The sequence below is a fragment of the Hyaena hyaena genome, unplaced genomic scaffold (genome assembly GCF_003009895.1).
Source record: "Hyaena hyaena isolate Hyena2069 unplaced genomic scaffold, ASM300989v1 scaffold_141, whole genome shotgun sequence".
Classification (NCBI taxonomy): Eukaryota; Metazoa; Chordata; class Mammalia; order Carnivora; family Hyaenidae; genus Hyaena; species Hyaena hyaena.
In genome coordinates, this window is record NW_024080773.1 from 2,517,242 (window position 1) to 2,538,759 (window position 21,518).

Here is a 21,518-nt window from a genome sequence, read left to right on the forward strand (position 1 = left end):
TGAGTTCATATTTGTAGACGGTGCAAACGGTCCAACTTCAAACTTCTGAATGTAGATATCCCAGCATCATTTGGTAAAAGACGGTCTTTTTCCTCACTGAATGGTCTCGGCAACTTTCTTGAAAAATCAACTGATCATAAATGTGAGGGCTATTTCTGAGTTCTCAATTCTCTCAAGTCCATTGGTTTGTATGTCTTCCTTCTGCCAGTATCACACTGTTTGGAATATTGTAGCTTTATAGTAAGTGTTGATACCACAAAGCGTGAGTGCTATAACTCTGTTCTTTTTCAGATTGTTTTGGCTATTCTGGGTCCCTTGACCCAGAATTTAGGATGAGCGGCTCCATTTCTGCAAAAGCATTGTTGAGACTTTGATAGTGACTGCACCAAACATGCATATCACTCTGAGTAGTACTATCATCTAAACAATACTAAGACTTCCAATCCATGAACAGAGGATGCCTTTCCATTTATTTAGATATCTCTAATTCTTTTTTTTACTTCATTTAAAAAAATTAAATCCAAGTTAGTTACCATACAGTGTAATAATAATGATTTCAGGAATAGAATTTAGCGATTCATCACTTACATACAACATCCGATGCTCATCCCAACAAGTGCCCTCCCTGATGTCCATCAGCCCATCAGACCCCACCAGAAAACCTCAGTTTGTTCTCTGTATTTAACAGCTTCTTATGGTTTGTCTCCCTCTCTGTTTTTATCTTATTTTTGCATCCCTTCCCCTATGCTCTTCTGTTTTGTTTCTGAAAGTCCTCATATGAGTGAAATCACATATTTGTCTTTCTCTAATTTCTCTTAGCATAATACACTCTAGTTCCACTCATGTTGTTGCAAAGGGCAAATTTCATTCTTTTTAATCACCAGGTAATATTCCAGTGTGTGTGTGTGTGTGTGTGTACCATGTCTTCTATATACATTCAACTGTTGATGGACATTGGGTCTCTTTCCATACTTTGGCTATTGTCAATAGTGCTGCTATAAAAAAAAAAGTGCAGATGCCCCTTCAAAACAGCACTCGTGTATCCCTTGGATAAATACCTAGAAGCACAATTGCTGGGTTGTAGCACAGTTCCATTTTTAATTTTTTGAGGAACCTCCAGACTTTTCCAGAGTGGCTGCACCAGTTTGCATTCCCATCAACAGTGCAAAAGGGTTTCTCTTTCTCCACATTCTGGCTAATATCTATTGTTGCCTGAGTTGTTGCCATACTGACAGGCAACAAAACTCATTGTGGTTTTGATTTGTATTTCCCTGACGATGAGTGATGCTGAACATCCTTTCATGTGTCTGTTGGTCATCTGTATGTCTTCTTTGGAAAAGTGTTTCTTCATGTCTTTTGCCCATTTCTTCACTGAATTATTTGCTTTTGGGGTGTTTAGTTTGATAAATTCCTTATAGATTTTAGAACCTAACCCTTTATGTGATATGTCATTTGCAAATATCTTTTCCCATTCCATCAGTTGCCTTTTAGTTTTGTTGGCTGTTTCCTTGGCTGTGCAGAAGCTTTTTATATTGATGAGGTCACAACAGTTCATTTTTCGTTTTTGTTTCTCTTGCCTCTGGAGATATATCAAGTAAGAGGTTGCTGTGGCCGAGGTCAAAGAGGTTGTTGCCTGTTTTCTCCTCTAGGATTTTGATGGTTTTCTGTCTTCAATTTAGCCTTTCATCCATTTTGAGTTTATTTTTGTGTATAGTGTAAAAAAGTGGTACAGATTCATTCTTCTGCATATCAATGTCCATTTCTCCCAACACCATTTGCTGAAGAGATTGTCTTTTTTCCATTGGATATTCTTTTTTGCTTTATCAAACATTAGTTGGCCATATGTTTGTGGGTCCATTTCTGGGTTCTGGTCTGAAAATATGCAAGGTATCATCTTGATCTTTTTGTACTTGTTGAGAACTGATTTGTGACCCAATATATGATCTATTCTGGAAAATGTTCCATGGGCACTGCTTTAGGACAAAATGTTCTGAATATATGTGCTAAGTCCATCCAGTTCAGTGTGTCATTCAAAGCCATTGTTTCCTTGTTTATTTTCTGCTTACATGATCCATCCATTGCTGTATGTGGGGTGTTCAAGTCTCCTAGTATTATGGTATCATTATCAATATATAATAAATATATATGATTTATATATTTGTGTGCTCTCACACAGGCAGGATAAATATTTACAACTGTTAGATCAAACTTCTTGGTGGATAGAGCCCTTAATTATGATATAATGCCCTTCTTCATTGATTGTTACAGTATTTTAAAATCTAGTTTGTCTGATATAAGTATGGCTACTCCAGCTTTCTTTTGACAACCATTGGCATGACAGATGGTTCTCCATCCCCTTACTTTCAATCTGCAGGTGTCTTCAGGTCTAAAATGAGTCTCTTTAAGCAGCATATAGATGGGACTTGATTTTTTTTTTTACCCATTCTGATACCCTATGTCTTTGGATTGGAGTTTACATTTAGAGTAAGGACTCAAAGATATGAAATTAGTACCATTGTGTTGCCTGTAGAGTTGGGTGTGTCTGGTGATGTTCTCTGGTCCTTTCTAGTCTTTACTGTTCTTGGTCTTTCTTATTTTGTTTTCTCTTTTCTCCAAAGAGTCCCCCTTAAAATTTCTTGCAGGGCTGGTTTAGCAGTCACAAACTCCTTTAGTTTTTGTTTGTCTGGGAAACTCTTTATCTCTCCTTCTATTTTGAATGGCAGTCTTGCTGGATAAAGAACTCTTGGCTGCATATTTTTCTAATTCAACACGTTGAATATATCCTGCCACTCCTTTCTAGCCTGCTAAGTTTCTGCAGACAGGTCTGCTGTAAACCTGATCAGTCTTGCCTTATAGGTTAAGAACTATTTTTCCCTTGCTGCTTTCAGAATTATTTCTTTCTCTGTGTATTTTGTGAATATGACTATGATATACATTGGTGATGGTTTTTGTTGAATCTAATGGGAGTTCTCTGTGCTTCTTGGATCTTGATGTCTGTGTCCTTCTCGAGACTAGAAAAGTTTTCTGCTATACTTTGCTCACATAAAGCTTCTGTCCCCTTTTCTCTCCCTTCATCTTCTGTAACTCCTTTGATTCAGATGTTATTCATTTTTAATAAGTCACTGAGTTCTCTAAGTCTTGTATCATGATCTCTTGGTTTTCTTTCCATTTTTCTTCTGCTCCGTCTCCATAATTTTCCTTCTATATCACTAATTTGCTGCTCTGCTTAATTCAACCTTGCCATCGTGGCATCCATTTGATATTGCATTTGATTATAGCCTTTTTAATTTCTGCCTGCCTAGATTTTATCCCTGAAGAGAGGGATTCTCTGGTGTCTTCTGTGCTTTTTTGAACCCCAGCTGGTATTCTTATTCTTATTATTATGGTTCTAAGTCCTAGTTCAGACACCTTACTGTGTTGATTAAGTCCCTGGCTGTCATTTCTTCCTGTCCTTTTGGTGTGAATTCCTTCATTTTATCATTTTGGAGGAAGAAAAAAAATTAATAAAATTAAAATTTAAAAATTAAAAACAAAACAAAAAATCAAAGGAAGCGAGATCCTAGGTGTGATTTGGTCTGCTTGTTGAAAGAAGCTTGATAGAATAGAGATAAAAGGGAAAGAGAGGAAAGGGGGAAAAAGATAAGAAAAAGTTTAATTTTTTTAAAAAAGTGTATAATAAAGTAGAATAAAATAAAATGAAATACAATAAAAAATTTTTAATTAAAAAAATTATATTTTTATAGCTAAGAAAGAAAAAGAAAACAATTTAACCAAAAAGAAAAGCAAAGGAAACAAACAAGTGAACCAGCAAACAAAATGAAACTCAAATGAAGTTACATACAGTTTCTCCTAGAACTGAAACTATGAAGCACTCTATGGTCTGTATACTAAGCAGGTAGAGTGACTTATGCTGGTATTCTGGGGGATGTGCTTAGAGGGCGCAGTTGGGCAGGACTTGGTGTAACGCCCCTGATCTCCACTAGGTGAAGTTGCTTAGTTTAAGGGGTGGATCAGTGTGGCGTTCATGTGCATGAGCTGGAAAGGTGGAAACGGATTCACCCAGCTCCCTCGCCTTCGATGCAGGAACTTCATGGTCTCACCGACCCACGATTAAACACCCCTCCTTTGTCCTGGGCTTCCATTCACTCCCCACCATCTGAGACATGGACCTTCAGACTCCGCTGTTTGCTCCTGGGGATTCACTGTACTTCCTCACCAGGGCACTGACAGGCACTGAGCTTGAAAACTTCAGACTGTACTCACTGTTCACAGAATCCTGGTGCTATTGAAACCCTCTCCTTTCTTCCAATCAGTTTTGGGGAACAGATTTCTTATTTGGTCCCCTGTGAGTGGTTTCACCCCTTCTCTCTTTCTCTCCAGCTACTTTTAGGAGGAGTGCTTTTCTTGCATGATCCCAATGGACTGCACGCTGCTCTTTTCTTTTTCTCTCTCTGTTCTGTCTCTGTGAAAACAGCTCCCTACCTTCCATGACTTTTGTCTTCCCCAGCTCACCTCTTCACACTGCATACTTGCAGCGTTCTGAGGCTCAAGTTATGCAGACTGCGGTGTTAATCCTCAGATCAATTTCCTAGGTGTTCAAAGTGGTTTGGTACTGATCTAACTGGGTTTCAGGGACAAGACAAACTCAGGGGCTCCATGCTACTTTGCCATCTTAGCTCCAACAGTCTCTCTAATTCTTTGAGCAATGTCTTACACTTTTCAGTATAAAAGTTTTGTGCCTCTCATTGGTTAAATTTATTTCTAAGTATTTATTCTTTTGGATGTTATTGCAAATGCTATTGTCTTCTTAATTTCCTTTTCAGATTTTTCATTGCTAGTATATAAAAATTCAGTTGATTTTTGTGTAATTTTATATCCTTCAATATTACTGAATTCATTAATTAGCTCTAAAAGGAGTATGTGGGGGAGTATGTATGTATGTATGAATTCTTAATGTTTTCTATGTTTAGGTAGTCTGTGGTACAGACAGTTTTACTTCTTCCTTCCCAATTTTGGTGTACTTTCTTTCTTTTTTCTGTCTAATTGCTCTGGATCTGCGAACACTATGTTGAACAGAAATGGCAAAAACAGGCATCCCTGTCTTGTTCCTGGTATTAGGGGAAAAACTTTCTATCGGGGCACCCGGGTGGCTTGGTCAGTTGGGGGTCTGACTTTGGCTCATGTCATGATGGCATGGTTTGTGGGTTCTAGCCCCACATCGGGCTCTGTTCTGACAGCTAGCTCAGAGCCTGGAACCTGCTTTGGATTCTTTGTCTGCCTCTCTCTCTGACCCTCCCCTGCTCATGCTGTGTGTGTCTCTCTCTCAGAAATTAGAAAAAAAATTTTTTTAAAGCTTTCTATCCTTTCCTATTGAGTATAATGTTAGCTGTGGCCTTTTTATATATAGGCTTTATCATGCTGAGAAGATTCTCTTCTATTCCTAGTTTACTGAATATTCTTTAGATCATGAAGGGATGTTGGATATTATCAAGTGCTTTGTGAATATCGATTGAGATGACCATGTGGTTCTCCTCAACTTCATTCTATCAATGTAGTGATTGATTTTGTATGCAGAACCACTGTTGCCTTTCTGGGATAAATCCCCCATGGCCATGGTGTATAATCATTTTTATATGCTGCGGAATTCTATTTGCTGGCATCTGGTGAGGATTTTGGTGTCTACATTTGTAAAGTATATTGGCCTGTAGTTTTCTTTTCTTGTAGGGTCTTGTCAAGCTTTGATATCAGAGTAGTGCTGGCCTCATGCAAGGAGTTGAAAAGTATTTTTTTTCTTCTTCTATTTATTTAATAGAAGGCCTTTCTTTGTTGGGAGATGTTTTCATTTTGTTTTGTTTTGTTTTTGTTTTTGTTTTTTGTTAGGGGATTTTCAACTGTTGACCCAATCTTCTTCTTAAAGGTCTTTTCAGATTTTCTATTTCTTCTTGACTCCGTTTTGGTAGTTTGAGCATTTCTAGGGATTTGTCCATTTCCTCCAGGATATACAATTTATTAGGTATACAGCTATTCATAGTATTATCCTATAATGCTTTTTATTGCTGTAGTCAATAATAACATCTCCTCTCTAACTTCTGATTTTAGTAATTGAAGTATTCTCTTTTTTTTCTTAATCTAACTAGAGGTTTGTCAATTTGTTGATCTTTCCAAGGAACCAGTTTTTTGGTTTCATCGATTCTACAGTTTTTGCTTTCTCTATTTCACTTATTTCTGCTCTAATCCTTATTATTTATATTATTTTTCTCCTCAAACTCAATTTAACATTTCCAGGAATTAATTTTTTCCTCAACTGCCTAAAATGTAAAAATTAAATACCTCTATGCCATCAGAGAAAGAATAGCCTATCTGTTAGATCTACTGTTTAATCTACATGAAAAGCTCTCATATAATAAACAGAATATTACTCTTATTCTGTCATATAAAATATAAAGTCATGGGAAAGAACCATCCTAGACTGAAAGTTAAGGTCATTCTCTAGTTTTCAAGACTTGTACCAGGCTGAGACAGAGCAATGCCATGAGCCTCTTGGGTATTTATAGGAAAAACTGAAACCAAGCCTCTCATTTTTAGATGTCATCATGAAACATATTAACTGGCTCTGGTTCTAATGGAAACAAGCATGACATTCATCTGATGATATCCCATGAAAATGATTCCACTCCCTGAGTGAAATGCATGGATCTAAGTGTTGCCAGTACTATAACAGGGATTCCACCACCTCCCTATAGATTTGGCTCTTAAGTCCTTAGGACTGGCTTTCTCGGGCTGTGCTTGGGAGAGATGACTTCTCTCTGAGTTTCAATTGTATCTCCTGCTTAGCCTTCACACTTCACCTTGTCTGACCCAGATCACCACCAGATATCTCATCCTGCCCACATACCTCCTACTCTTCCCTGCACTTCCCATGCTTCATAGACCATGATCATTCTGAGTGTGAGACCCACAGCCTAAGGAGATGGAATCAGAAAATCAACATCTCTGATTTTCTTTTACTCTTAAGAGGTGACTTCAGCAAGATCACAAAAGGCACAATGGGACATTTAACCTAAAGGACTAATGGGGTTTAACAGGCACTTATAACAATTAGGAGACATTCCATGGAGACTAATGAAATATTGGTTTAAACAGGAAAGATGGTTCTTACCTTAGACAACAGGAAGCCCACAGTAAGTACACTCCAGGGCTACTCCATCAGCTCCATAGCAGCATGAAGGTCTCAGGTCCACATTCAGCCGTGTCACCTTGCTGTGTCGGTTTTGTCTTCAAGCTGGCTCCTGTCTGCTTGCAAGATGGCTACAGCAGGTCTTGTCGGCACATCTGGACGTGACAATGACCAGAGCAGTTGTCTCTTGCTTATGTGTATCATTCTCTCTCTCTCTAAGAATGAAGATTTTTTTAAGATTATATTTAAAATTATTGGCATCTCTGTGCTGTCCATCTCTTTCATCTTTGCGAACCATCAATTGCATCTATCAAAAACAAAATGTTGGTGTAAAAGAAAATTTTTAAAATAAGTTTCATGGAATACTTGCTGAGTGAGCTGGGGACTTCTAAGGGTTCCCTAGAGGGAGAGGTGCATAGACTTTTCGAAGGTGAGAATCTACTAGGGGCTTAAATCCTGCAGGAATAAAAATTTGGAACCAGGAGGAAAAATATTTGAGCCAAAATTTCTTGGCCCCTCTGTTTTTTTGTTTCTTTCTTTGTACCTCCTAAATTCTAAAAGATTTGTATTCCATAACTTGCCTTGCATTAAGTTTTCTTAATCTTATATTCTAAACGGTCTCATTTAATCAATACCAAGGACTGCACCATCTTTGAAATACCCATTTTAGGCATGTCATTCACCGATACCATCTCCTTTCCTTCCACAATATTTAACTGTGCCAACTGCAACATTCTTTTGAGTCATTAGGATCTCCAATCCACTGCTCCTATAATGAGTGCTTATCACCTCATCACTTGTCTGTTTTGGAACAAAAAAAAAAAACAACTTTCTGAGATATTGCTCAGCAGATGGGTCCTCATATCTCAGTGACTAGAATTGAGTGACATGCTTTTTTTTTCTTTTTTAGAGAGAGAGAGAGAGAGGACACAAGTGAGTGAGGGGGGAGAGAGAGAGAGAGACAGAGAGAGAGAGAGAGCACAAGTGAGTGGGGGGGGTAGAGAGAGAGACAATCCTATGAGTGGCAGAGAGAGAGAGAGGGCACAAGTGAGTGAGGGGGAGAGAGAGAGAGAGAAACAGAGAGAGAGACAATCCTATGAGCGGCAGGGGGGGGCACAAGTGAGTGAGGGGGGAGAGAGAGACAGAGAGAGAGAGACAATCCTATGAGCGGCAGAGAGAGAGAGAGAGAGAGAGAGAGAGAGACAGAAGCAGGGCACACCTGGAAGCAAGGTATGAGCTCACCCAAAGATCACCCCATGAGGGACTCAATCTCACGAACTGTGAGATCATGATCTGAGCTGAAGTCAGATACCTAATGACTGAGCCATCCAGGTGCTCAATGTGCTCTTTCTTAAACCAAAACTGGCAAGAAAAATATAGTTTACCAGGATTGGTTTAAACCAATCAGCAGTTTTCCCTTCAGTGGGGACAGAGTGACCTTCCTTAAAGGTGAATACATACACAATGATTCCAAGAATAAAGGCAGAATAAATGCTGAGTGGTTTACTAATAGTAACTGCTATAGTATTATGTGCAATATTTGTACTTTTAGCCCCAGCTGCAAATGATACTTTCTGAGGTCACTGTTCATTTGTAAGGAATGGGGCAGGTGTCAGGAAAAGAAACACAAAGATGGTTATCTTTCCATTAAAACATTCTAGAACTGGTTCTAATAAGTACTTATAAGCTGAGATGACTTTAGACAAGGCACCTAGCCTTTCTTTGTTTTGATTTCCACATCTACAATATGATACAAATACTGTGCTACCTATGTCATGAGAGCTGGGACGGTAATTACATTGCAGAAATGCAAAACAATATTGTTTCCCCATTTCATCTTCCCACACTGTTTGTTCTGTTTCATTTGTCCATCGATACCCACACCCTTTTCACAATATTGCTGACAGTCTATGTAATGTAAGGGATAAATATTTGAAAATCAACAGGGTTTTCACCATGGCTCTTGCATCTAAGGTATTAACGAACGAATGATTTAGCAGGAACTGCTTTATGTCCTGGAGCACAGAATCACACAAGGCAGTGCAAGATGTAAGACAAAAAAGGTGGAGGAATGAGGGGTGTTGTTTACGCAACCATAATGATTGGTTCAGTTGGAGCAATTACCCTGTTTACTACAGATGCTGCCACCAAGTACATGAGTTCAGAGATGCCTATGCTGCTTTTCTAGCTTAGAAGCACTTACTGATCCACAGGATAGGCCAAGCAAACAAACCCAAGAAATATGGGTTCATGTTACAAGAAAACAGTGAACGAAACCTGAGCAATTGGTTCGTGCCTGGGCCAGTGAGACGACGTGAAACACCCATTCATGCATTAAAGAAGGACTAACAAAAACTTAGCTGAAAAGTCTCCATTCTTTGGAATAAGGAAATACTAATGGGTTTAAGTCAGCTAACCAATCATCTTTAAGATCTAATCACTCAAAGAGATTTTCCCATGTTGGAAACCCAACATTTTGGGGAAAAAATAAGATGTTTAAATGATTGCTCTTGTCTATGCTTGTTCTTGAACAATACAAAGAAAAGGAGAAAATCTTACCAGGATTTAGAACACACTATTCAGCTCTGTGATGAATAACAAGATACGCTGGAGGGGACTTCTCAAGGAAACGATGTCTCTGAGCAACAGTACTGGCATGTGCAGGAAAATCATTGGTTATTTTGTTTTTAATGTTTTATTTACTTCTGAGAGAGAGAGAGAGAGAGAGAGCGAGCATGTGAGGGTCAGAGAGAGAGGGAGACACAAAAACTAAAACAGCCTCCAGCCTCTGAGCTGGATGTCAGCACAGAGCCCGATGCAGGGCTCGAACCCACGAACCATAATGAGATTATGACCTGAGCCGAAGTCGAACGCTTAGCCAACTGAGCTACCCAGGCGCCCCAGGAAAATCATTGTTGACCAGGACTAGGAAGTGAATAGCTATGGTTTCCTCCTATTAAATGAGGCAGCAAACCGCAGAAAGAATATGGGCAACTTAAACCTTGTATCTGGTTTCTAAAATAGTTCAGTTAATTGAGAACCAACATTTGACGGGAAGGAAGAATTCCCAAGATAAAAGTCCTAAGATTTCTCAGGACATTAAAGGGGAACATTATTCCCTGCAAAATAACTCCCATAGCAAAGTATTACAGAGAATGTAAGACAGAAGGTCACCTCCATTATTTGCCTGGTTCAGTGAAGTTTTCTACTCATCAACTGAAACACAACTTTAAACAACTGAGCGTAGCTTGGATATGCTAGGGGACAGTGTAGTGGTTAGCTATCAGTGATGATGCTATCGTTCCTTTCAAGCAAAGGTAGTTTATCTCTGGAGTCTGAGAACTTCCACATTCAAGCAAGATTGGAGGGACTGCTGTTGAAGCATGGACCTCCCTGGCCATGTCCATACATATGGACCCTCCTGGTGGCTATTTCTACTGCAATAAAAAACAAGTAAGCACTAAATCAATGACCAGGAGAGGAAAGGTGAAACAGCAGGGCAGTAAGATACTAGAGTTAAAGCTTTCTTGGCATAGGCACAAAGTGAGTTGCTAAATGTAGTTGTGAGACCACAAATATCTATGACAAACCGGCCATTGTCAGTTTACTTGGTTAAAGGAGAAATGATAAAAAGAAATATTTTAAATCTGCTCAGTAAACATTACATATTGATTTAGCGACAGGAAGTAGATCAAATCTTTATGGAAACAGCCTCATTTGATCCTATTAACAGCCCCAAGCCATAGGTATTATCCTCAGTTTGCAGAAGCAAACAAATCGAGGCAACGGTTTAATTTGCTCAAGATTTCGCAGATATTAAGTGATGGAGCTGGAATTTGACAACCAGAAAGTCTAACTTCAGAAACCATGGTTTAAATTGTTTTTTAAGTTTTTATTTATTTTGAGAGAGACAGAGACAACACAAGCGGAGAAGGGGCAGAGAGAGAGGGAGAGAGAGAATCCCAAGCAGGCTCTGCACATTCAGCTCAGAGCCTGATGCAGGCTCAAACTCATGAACCATGAGATCAGGACCTGAGCCAACACCAAGAGTCAGATGCTTAACCAACTGAGCCATCCAGGTGCCCCCAGAAACCATTTTTTTAATCGATATTTCCTATGCTTACATAGCCAGCCTACCCTTTCTCCCATACCATTTCGCCGTTTTCTTTCTTTATCGTTTCTGCACAAGAAAACCATCTTCTTTAGTAACAATTTTAAAAGTATTATAGATGTCTGTAATTTAAAATACTATTTTTGACACCATACAGTTTTAAGAGTAGAACGACCATTTTAGAAATCCTATGAATAATCTGGCAAAAATACCATATTCTTTAATATAATGAGTTGATTAGAAAAGGTATACAATTATTTATTTATTATTTATTTATTTATTTTGAGAGAGAGATTGAGAGAGTGGGGAGGGACACAGAGGGGGGATAAAGAGAATCTCAAGCAGGCTCCATGCTGTCAGCACAGAGTCAGATGTGGGGCTCGAACTCATCAACCAACTCATGAACTGAGATCATGACCTGAGCCGCAATCAAAAGAGTCAGATACTTAACCCAATGAGCCACCCAGATGCCCCAGAAAAGTTCTGCTTAAGACAAATTAGAATAAGGTACAACAACAGAATTCAATTCTTTTTCTCTTCTGCTCTGATAGACACAAAAGGTAATGTTCTGGAAAAAACTGCACTACTGCTAGTAATTCAAGGCTTCCATTCTCCATTGGATTCCCAGAGCTGACCACCTAACTTTTTGTGTTTCCCATTCCTCTCTGTTGTAAATCCAAGCCATTTCTAAATTCCAAAGGCCTAAATCCTATTCTCCCATCTTTTTCATCTTGCCTCCTATGTCATTGAGACCCTGAGGCCATCAGGCTTGAAATCCATCAATTTCCTCCTGCTAGACCAAGAAAATTTAGCAACTTGAGCAACCATCCTTCCAATCTTCTCTCCAGAAATAAGGTCTCCTCTTGTTCCAGTCTAAATCAAGTTCTCTGTGCTCTGGGTTCCATGTTCTCACATCTCTTCAAGGAGCCCAAACCATTAATTTTCCATTCCGCTTTGTGCTGTGGTAGATTTGTCAAATACATTGCTATCATGCTCCCAACATCCCAGGAGAGAAGGCAAGCCATCCACGGTCCTTGCCAAGGGGCAGCCATGTTTTGTACCATGCAAACTCCTGGGTACTGGCTGACCAGGGAAGGGCGGCAAGTATCTCAAAGAGCAGCCAACTTACAGACTGGCCGGGGAATGAAGGCATGCCCTGCCACGAAACAGTGAGCAGGCCCTGGTGCCTACTTAAAACGTCTCAAAATGTACTCACTGCTTTAAGAACGAGAAACCCACTTGCAGTAAAATGGGAATATTTTCATTATTAGAAAGTTATGAAATAATCTTTTATGTATTTCTTGTGAAAGCCATTCACTTTAACATTCAGAAATAAGTTGATACATTGTGGTTCTTAGAGAGTTTTACATCTTAGCGCAGGAATAACAACATATAGTATCAGTAACATTAATGATAAAAATATTATTTGTAGCACCCTCTTATATGAATTTTAAATGTCATCTCTGATTCTCACAATAATCCCACAATGTAGGTTCAAATATTACTGATTTTCAAATAAGGACACTAAGGCTCAGAGGAGTTAAGTTACTTCCCAAAGTCACTCACTTAATGATGTGCCAAGCTTGGAGACTGGATCTAAAGCTTCTATATAGTCTTTGTCCTCTTTATACTATCTCCGGCTTCTTCCTAACTACACCATGAAGGCACTGCTTACATTTATCATTTGTCATCTAATCATAACATCAAAATGATTGGAACGGGTTTAAAAAATATATAAATCACAGTAACATTCACAGATGAGGAATGAGGATGAGAAGGAAAATAAAATTGAGACACCTGGGTGGCTAAGTCAGTTAACCGTCCCACTCGGCTCAGGATATGATCTCATGGTCCATGAGTTCGAGCCCCATGTTGGGCTCTGTGCTAACAGCTCAGAGCCTGGAGCCTGCTTTGGATTCTATGTCTCCCTTTCTCTCTACCCCTCCCCTGCTCATGCTCTGTGTGTGTGTCTGTCTCTCAAAAATAAATAAACATTAAAAATTTTTTAATAAAGAAAAGGAAAATAAAATCAAGCTGGGGACAATTTAGTGTAAAAAAAAGTGTGTCAGTGGTTCTGTATGTAGTTAGACAGGATCTCTAAACATTACTTCATTAGGAAGGTTGATGCCTTTGGGAAGAGTTGGTACCACATTTTTTTTTAAAAGACTTGTTACCTCCTGAGGATTCAAAAGATAAGACATGAGAGGCAAACATTATTAGGTGCATATATTAACCAAAATACAACAACATGCACCCTGCACAAATGCTTTTTGACTTAGAAATATTATCAAGCATTTCAGCCCATAAAATGTAAGAGTTATGGGCACCTGAATGGCTCAGTGGGTTAAGCATCTGACTTGATTTTGGCTCAGGTCATGATCTCAGGTTGATGGGATGGAGCCCGGAGCCCAACTCTGTCCTGGCAGTGTGGCCTGCCTGGGATTCTCTTTCTCTCTCTCTGCCCCTCCCGAGTTCGAATGCACCTCCCCCCCACTCTCTCTCTCAAATTAAATACATAACTTTTTTTTAATGCAAAGGTTAGAAAGTCCATGAAGAAAAGATGGATGTTTACCAAATGTTAATTTCAACAAAATTCTGACCACAAGTATTCAGACACCCTACAAAATGGCATAACAAAAAAGAACACCTGTCCATGTAAAAAGATGACTTCCCGCTACATAATGTCTTAAAATTAGCAGCATCCCAAGTTAGAGTCTACTGTTCATTTTACACCATTTTCTTCCGTGGCTACCATTCAGAGGTACACCTCTCTGAACCGGAGAGCCCCTTATGCAGGGAGAAAAGAGGTAAAGATGCACGCGGGCTTACCAGGAGCAATGCAGTAACGTCTGTGAAAGAAAAGCAACCTTACAAAAACATGATCCCAATTTCCTTCAATTCGGATCACCAGAGGACTTCTTCAATCTTTATTCTTTTCCCAACTAGCGCACAAAATGGTGTTCGAGCGGAGAAAACGAACTATGGTTCATTCAGATGTATGATTTTTCTTTTTCTTTTTTTTGTCTCGGAGCAAAGATTCTGAGTAAGGACAAACCTAGCTGCTGATCGCAGTATGCAATTACACGGGAGGAGAGTTTGCGCTGGCGGTGAACAGAAAGCAGGTTTGCTCCGCACAACAGGTTAGCTCATACTTAATAATGCAGTAAGTCTGCCAGGCTGTGACTCGGTGCGCCCAGGTGATGACGGTCGCTATGTCTCTGCTCTCTAAGCCTCTGGCATCAACAAGCACAATCCTGGGCTGCTGTCTGGCTGAGGTCAGCTCCGCCGGACCAGGTCCAGATACCACCAAAGACTCGGGAATTAGACTTCCTGGAGGACAGAGCCTCTTTCGGGTCCACGTGTGCCTCGCTGTGTGCTATTTTCGGGCTCCAACTAGAAGGGCCTGGGACTCCGGGAGGCACGCGGGGGCGGGGCCCGGGGAGTTACAGTTTCGAACCTCCGCCTCAGGTGCCCTGGCCGTGGGTGGTTCAAACACGACGCTTTCAAACGTGCAGGCGAACGGGGCAGGGCGGGGCACGGGTCAGCCCTCAGGTGTCCTGTTCGGCCGCGTCAGAGACTCGGGCTGAGTCCCGGCGCATTCCCGCCGCAGAAATTCAAAGAGCGGGGGCGCCCTCGAGTCAGCCCGGAAGGCGCCTGCTTCGCGGAAGCTCGCCCGCGCCGCAGGGCAAGCCGACGCCGGCTCCCCCACAGCCACAGGTCTCCGAAGCTCCGCGGGCAGCCGTCCGGCCGCCAGCAGAGCCACAGGCGTCGCGGACCCCTCGGCGCCCCGCGCCCGCGCGCCCGCCTTGCGCGGCGAATCTTGGGGGCGCAAGCCGGAAGCGCCATCCGGACCCGCCCCCTGCCCGCCGGAGCCGGAAGTTGCGACCCCGGCCCGTACGTCGCCCCCCGCGGGCCGCGCCGCACCATGCTCCGTGGTCCCCAGTGCCTCCTCAAGGTCTCCGTGGCACCGGTCGCGGCCCTGGCTGTGGCGCTGCTCTCGTCGCTCTCGCGCTGCTCCCTCCTGGAGCCGGACGACCCCGCGGTTTCGGCGCTCAGCCCCTACTTCGGCACCAAGACCCGCTACGAGGATGCCAACCCCGGGCTGCTGCCGGACCCCGAGGCGCCGCGGCGGGACCCCGAGCTGCTGGAGGACGCCTGCACGCCAGTGCAGCTGGTCGCCCTCATCCGCCACGGCACCCGCTACCCCACGGCCAAACAGATCCGCAAACTGCGGCAGCTGCACGGCCTGCTGCAGGCCCGCCAGTCCGGCGACGGCCGCGCTAGCCCCGCCGGCGGCCGCGACCTGGGCGCCTCGCTGGCCGACTGGCCACTGTGGTACGCCGACTGGATGGACGGGCAGCTGGTGGAGAAGGGGCGTCAGGACATGCGACAGCTGGCGCTGCGCCTGGCCTCCCTCTTCCCGGCACTGTTCAGCCTCGAGAACTACGGCCGCCTGCAACTGGTCACCAGCTCCAAACACCGCTGTGTGGACAGCGGCGCCGCCTTCCTGCAGGGGCTGTGGGAGCACTACCACCCCGGCTTGCCGCCCCCCGACGTCGCAGGTGACAGCCCGGGCCGCCGGGTGGGCCCCCTGCCTGGGTCCTCCGAGCACCACGTCTTCCCCAGCCCCCAGGTCACCTCACCTCACCTCCCCCAGTCCCCAGACCCCTGGCTTCTCCCCGGGCTCCACTCCCCAAACCCTCTGCCTGGCTCCTCCGAGCACCACGTCTTCCCCAGCCCCCGGGTCCCCTCCCCTCCCCTCCCCCAGTCCCCAGAGCCCTGGCTTCTCCCCGGGCTCCCCGCCCCCCGGACCCCCTGCCTGGGTCCTCCATGCTGGTCGTCTTTCTCAGTCTCCTGCTCACCTCCTCTCCCCCGCGTTCCCAGAGCTCTGGCTCTTCTCTGGGCTCCCCTCATCTCCCTCTGTCCCCGGGGCCTCCACCCCTTCTCCGGGTCCCAGCTCCCGGGGTCTCGGTCTCCTCACTCTGGCCCCCGCCCCCCAGGCCAGGGCTTCCCTCACTTCCCCCAACCCCCACGCCAGCTCAGCTTCAGGACTGGGCGGCCACCCTTCTCCAGCGCACATTCTTTTTTCCTCTGATCACGTGTGGGCGGGACACTGCCTTAGGCGTTCGGGGTCCGAGAGGAGAAGGGACTGACCGGGACACTCTTTGATCCGCCCTTCCCTATTAATTGCGCCCCCTTTGAGCACTGACCCGGCATTCCTCCTCGCTGGCAGCTATTTCTGTAGTTGTGTAGTCGGGCGCGCTTGTTATATACAACCTAGAAGTTTTCTTCATCGGCTTTTGCTTCTGATACTGTTGGGTTTTTATTTTTCACTTTTTTTTTTTTTTTAACGTACTGGTTCTTTACCCACATCCTGCTGTAGGAAGCTACTCTCAAACTTTTTTTACTGCTGTGCTTTTGATGAGATTTTGGGGTGATGGTGGGGAGGTCGCGAGCCCACGGCCAAGAAAGAATTCTTGAAGACGTCTTTGGTGCAAAAAGGTGATTTTATTAAAGCAGGGGCAGGACCCTTGGGCTGGAAGAGCTGCGCTGGGGTTGTGAAGAATCGCCGGTTTTATACTATGGAGATGGGGAGGTAAAGGCACAGGGAGCCTCCCGAGGGACTTGAACATGACTCCTGGGACACCTGAGACCTGGCTGTCCTCAAGCTAAGGTTGTTACCCTCCAGTAGGGCATTAACATTAGGATGCGAGGGGCTTCCTGGAGAAATGTCCTACTCTGTATTTGCCTCAAGTATTTGCAGTGGGCTGCAGCTTATGAGGAAATTTAGTTTTACCTGCCATTTCCTCCTTACCTTTGTTCCCCACATCACTAGTGAGGGCTGATGTCCGGGCTCCAGGAAACTGAGACTCCAGGTTCCTGGAGATGAGGCTATTGATAAGATGGGGCTTTTTTCTTGTATTTACTAAGATATTTGTGAACTGATGGAGACTCATGTCCTGCGTGACTGTGATCTCTATCAGTTAGCCATTTGTTTTCTTTCTTGTCTTTTGTCCTTGGACAGCCAGGAGAGCCTGAGGAACAGGTCACACATCCCACCTGGGGCGGGGGGTGTTGCTTGCACTTTGTCCTCAGCCTGCCCCACGCTCCCACATCACTTTTCTCTGTTTTGTTCTTGGATGTACTGTAGACTTCCCTTCCCTGTAGCTGTGATTTGCGGTCGCGCTCAGTACTCTTCTGATTCCATTACGTATTCTTCTTCAAAATAAGGGAGACCATGTAGTGGGGCCCGTTTATTCCACAGGTGAAGAAGCTGAGCCTTGTTGATTGTCCTTGGTTAGTTTGAGGACTAGAGTCAGGCCTGGAGTCCCTGTCTTCTTTTTCTCCCTCGAACTGGTGCCTTTTTCACCCCCTGAGAAAATGCTTAATAGTTGCAGATACTAATAATAACAAACTCTTAAGGCCTGCTACGCGGCTGTATGGCAGGCATACCTACCATTTATTTCACTAAATCCTTACAAAAACTCCCTGAGGTCGGGAGTATTTTCTCCCCAGGTAACAGAAGAGGAAATTGAGACACAGAAAAATAAGTAGCCTGCTTTCCTATAGCTATGTATGGTCCCAGGAGATGGGATTCAGCGCTTGGGCTCCTAACCATTATACCTGCATTATACCTTCAGTTTCTCCCATGACTTAAGGATAAGCATGAAAACATACAACTGCCTGCGCCATAGAGCTAAGCACGGGTTCATGTTTCCCTGGCCAGTTTTAAGGGCAGAGTTGAGGAGATACATTGTTCCCCTTTTAAACCCAACTTAGGACTGGACCCGTTTGCCATTTCTCCAGCAGCACTCTCTCTCACGCAGTTCTGCCACCTTCAGGAGGGCATTCCGTTGACCATGTGTCATGTTACTGCTGTGCGGGTAAATTTGGCCAACTTGGGTTTAGTCACTTGTTGAATTGTGCTTTTTAATGATTAATATGCGTGAAAAATCCCCACAAATCTGTGAACTGAATGCTAAAGGCAGAACGTACTTCAGTATAGCACAGTATATGTAGCGTATACCAAAAAGGTGCTACCGGACCCCTGAGATGAGGTGTTAGAGATTGAACTCTCTGTCTACCTACGTCATTATTATAGACCGTTGTTTTGCCTGTCCACAGAGAAAGACGTCAGAGCTCCCGTACTTTCCAAGTCAGGATGGTTTAGGAACTGTAATCCAACAGGCAGGTAAAGTGGACAGAATTACCCAGTCAGGATCTTCTGAAAATGGATACACCCACACATCCGTGTAAATATATTTTTTCACACCTACATCCAAAGCAGAGTAATAATTTAATTCTTTTTCTTATTTTGTAGACAGAAATAGTATTCTTCGTGTTTTCATGGTGAATTATTGGAGAGATGATTGAAATGGATGTGTTTTGAATAGGACTGAAAAAACTTACAAGGCACCCAGTAGTTAAAGCAGGATTATAGATGCTTCCACAGTCCATAATCACTTTCAAACTGGGCAAAGAAGATAAATTACCAAATTCTAAACCAAAAGTCTTTGGGAACTTTCATTGTAAAATGAGCCAAAATTAGAAAAACAGTGAAATAGAAGGCCCGAAACTCAGTTCCTGTATTTTGTGCTGTTGTCAGTAGTTTTTGTCCAAGGCATAGTCTTGGAAAGTAACACAGCGTTGGGCAAGTAATAGGGAAAATAAAATATGCTATTTAGATTTTGGCTCAGAGTAGATTTGACCTGTTGAATTTGTCTGTCACTTTGTAATTAAGAACTTTGCTAATTTTCTGTTGCTTTGTCAAGTTTTCTGTGCCTGGCAGAAATAATACTTAATAGAATACATTTTTGCACTGTTTTTGATTTTCATCTCTACTTTTGTTTTCTTTAAGAAAGCACAGTCATTTCAGCTACCTTTTTGTGTGTGTGTGTGTGATTGTGCAGTATTGCATGCAGTCACATTTTCTTTTGTATTTGATTCTCTTGTTTCTTTAGTGTTCTCTACCAGAGACTCATGAATTATAGTCATTCCACCGAGGGTAAATAGTTTGGTCCTTTCTTGGTCAGTGTGTGCTTATTTCAGATATGCAAATAAGTAAGCAGGTTTTTAGTGTTCTTTTTCACACTTGAAACAAAATTTTCAATAATTTGAGATTGGCATTTATATCTATTGTATATATAATATATAATTTTTTCTTTCAGATATGGAGTGTGGACCTCCAAGGATTAATGATAAACTAATGAGGTTCTTTGATCATTGTGAGAAGTTTTTAACTGAAGTGGAAAAGAATACTACAGCTCTTTATCATGTGGAAGCCTTCAAAACTGGGCCAGAAATGCAGACCATTTTAAAAAAGGTCGCAGCTACTCTGCAAGTGCCAGTCAACAATTTAAATGCAGGTAATGTGCCCCTTATCTCTCATTTGAACTCAGAAATAATTTAAATGGGTCTTGAACTCTGAAAATGAAAAAATATGGAAGTATGGTTATTCCTTTTAAAGGCCCACAATTGATTTTACATTAAGAAGATAATGTGTTCTGGGTCTAGAAAATTGTGTATCTCATGCCTACTGTTTTTAGATTCATATTCTTCTTTGAACTTTATGTAAGTTAATGTACAAGAGTCTTGCTGTATCCTGAAATTTTTTTTTTATTGAGGGCAGAGGTATATAAAACTTCCAACTATAAGCATTCTATATGAAACAAAAAGTATATTTTTGAATTATCTCCCCATAAAATGATACAAGTGGAAAATTATATTAATTCTTTAGCTTTTGAAGTCATTGAGAAGTGTGTCCATGTTAATGTTTGAAGAGGGATATTAGAAAGTGAAAAGTAAAGTGGTGTGGGAATTTTATTTGAGGCTTTTAAGCCTAGAGATGCTAAAAAAAAAAAAAGAGAAGAAAAAAGAACAGTTGTGTCTTTTGAGAGGTGTTGTAGTGGATGGGCTGACTGGTAATTTGTCATGCAACCTGGGATACTTTTAAGGTGAAAGACACTGTTAATAATTGTGCTGGGAAAGCAGGTGGAACCCACGGCACATGATCATCTACTTATAGGAATTTAAGAAAACATAATAAGATTTTTTCCTGATCTCTAAGAATTTATAAATCACACAAGAAATGGTGACAGATATACGTACAAAGATTGTGGATTTCATATATTATAAATAAATTTCCAAAAGACCAGAAGTAGGAGATGTTGGGGGGGAAAGATCAGAATCATGGAGCCTGAATGCTTGATAAGCATCAAAGAAGTGAAGACGCCTAGACTGGCATTTAAAATGGAATGTTTTCTCTTTCTCCAAAGATGCTAAACATTGGGATCACCTACAGAGCTTTAAAAATTACTTATTTGTGGAGCACCTGGCTGGCTCAGTTGGTAGGGCGTGTGACTCTTGATCTCAGGATGGTAAGGTCAGACCCCACGTTGAATGTGGAGATTGCTTGAAAATAAAATCTTGTTTTTTTTTTAAAGAAAAATTTTTTTAATGTTTATTTTTTGAGAGAGACAGACAGGGCGAGCAGGGGTGGGTCCAGAGAGAAAGAGGGAAACACGGAATCCAAAGCGGGCTCTAGGCTCTGAGCTTTCTGCACAGAGCCCTTTGCGGGGCAGGAACTCACAAGGTGTGAGATCATGACCTGAGCTGAAGTCAGATGCTTAACAGGCTGAGCCACCCAGGCGACCCTTCAAATAAAATCTTTTAAAAAATTATTTATTTAAGTGGGAAGGAACTTAAACACAGAAATAATCATAAAGGCTCATCTAATGAACTTCCATATACCCGCGACTCAGTTGTATCAAATTTTAACATACTGCCATTAGTCGCTGTAAATCACTTGAGGTCCTTTGGTCCCTCTCAGGATTTCATCCCTCTTCTTTTCTTCCCAGTGGTAACCATTGTCATGAATTGAGCATTTAAATCATCCCATGCCATTTTTATATTTATCTTCCTATACATAAATGGGATGTCATTTTGCAGGTTTTAAAACTTTTGTGAATGGTATCAAACTATGATAGCAGTCTGAAATTTCATTTTAATTCAACGTTTTAGTTTTGATTTAATGTAGTGATTTTAGTCTTAACATTTTAAACTTTCGTACAGGATTCCATTATATAACTATAGCAGTGTCTAGCCATTATTCTGTCAGTAGGTGCTTAGAGTGTTAAAGATTCTTTAAAAAACAATATTCAGTCTCTGAGTGGAAATGAATTTTGTGTTTTACTGATAGAGTAGCTGAGAGCAATTTCTTTTTGGAGGCTG

General features: G+C 42.2%; 1 protein-coding gene across 2 annotated transcripts in view; it reads left to right on the forward strand.

Moving 5' to 3' along the window:
- The first annotated feature begins 15,123 nt into the window (after positions 1 to 15,123).
- The window catches only part of MINPP1 (multiple inositol-polyphosphate phosphatase 1), a 45,777-nt gene continuing 39,382 nt past the window's right edge, over positions 15,124 to 21,518 (forward strand). For both annotated transcript variants that reach the window (XM_039238542.1, XM_039238543.1), the window contains exons 1-2: positions 15,124 to 15,850; positions 19,457 to 19,654. In XM_039238542.1, coding sequence (XP_039094473.1) covers positions 15,214 to 15,850; positions 19,457 to 19,654 — 835 coding nt within the window. In that variant the 5' untranslated portion in view covers positions 15,124 to 15,213. The remainder of the gene's footprint in view (positions 15,851 to 19,456; positions 19,655 to 21,518) is intronic.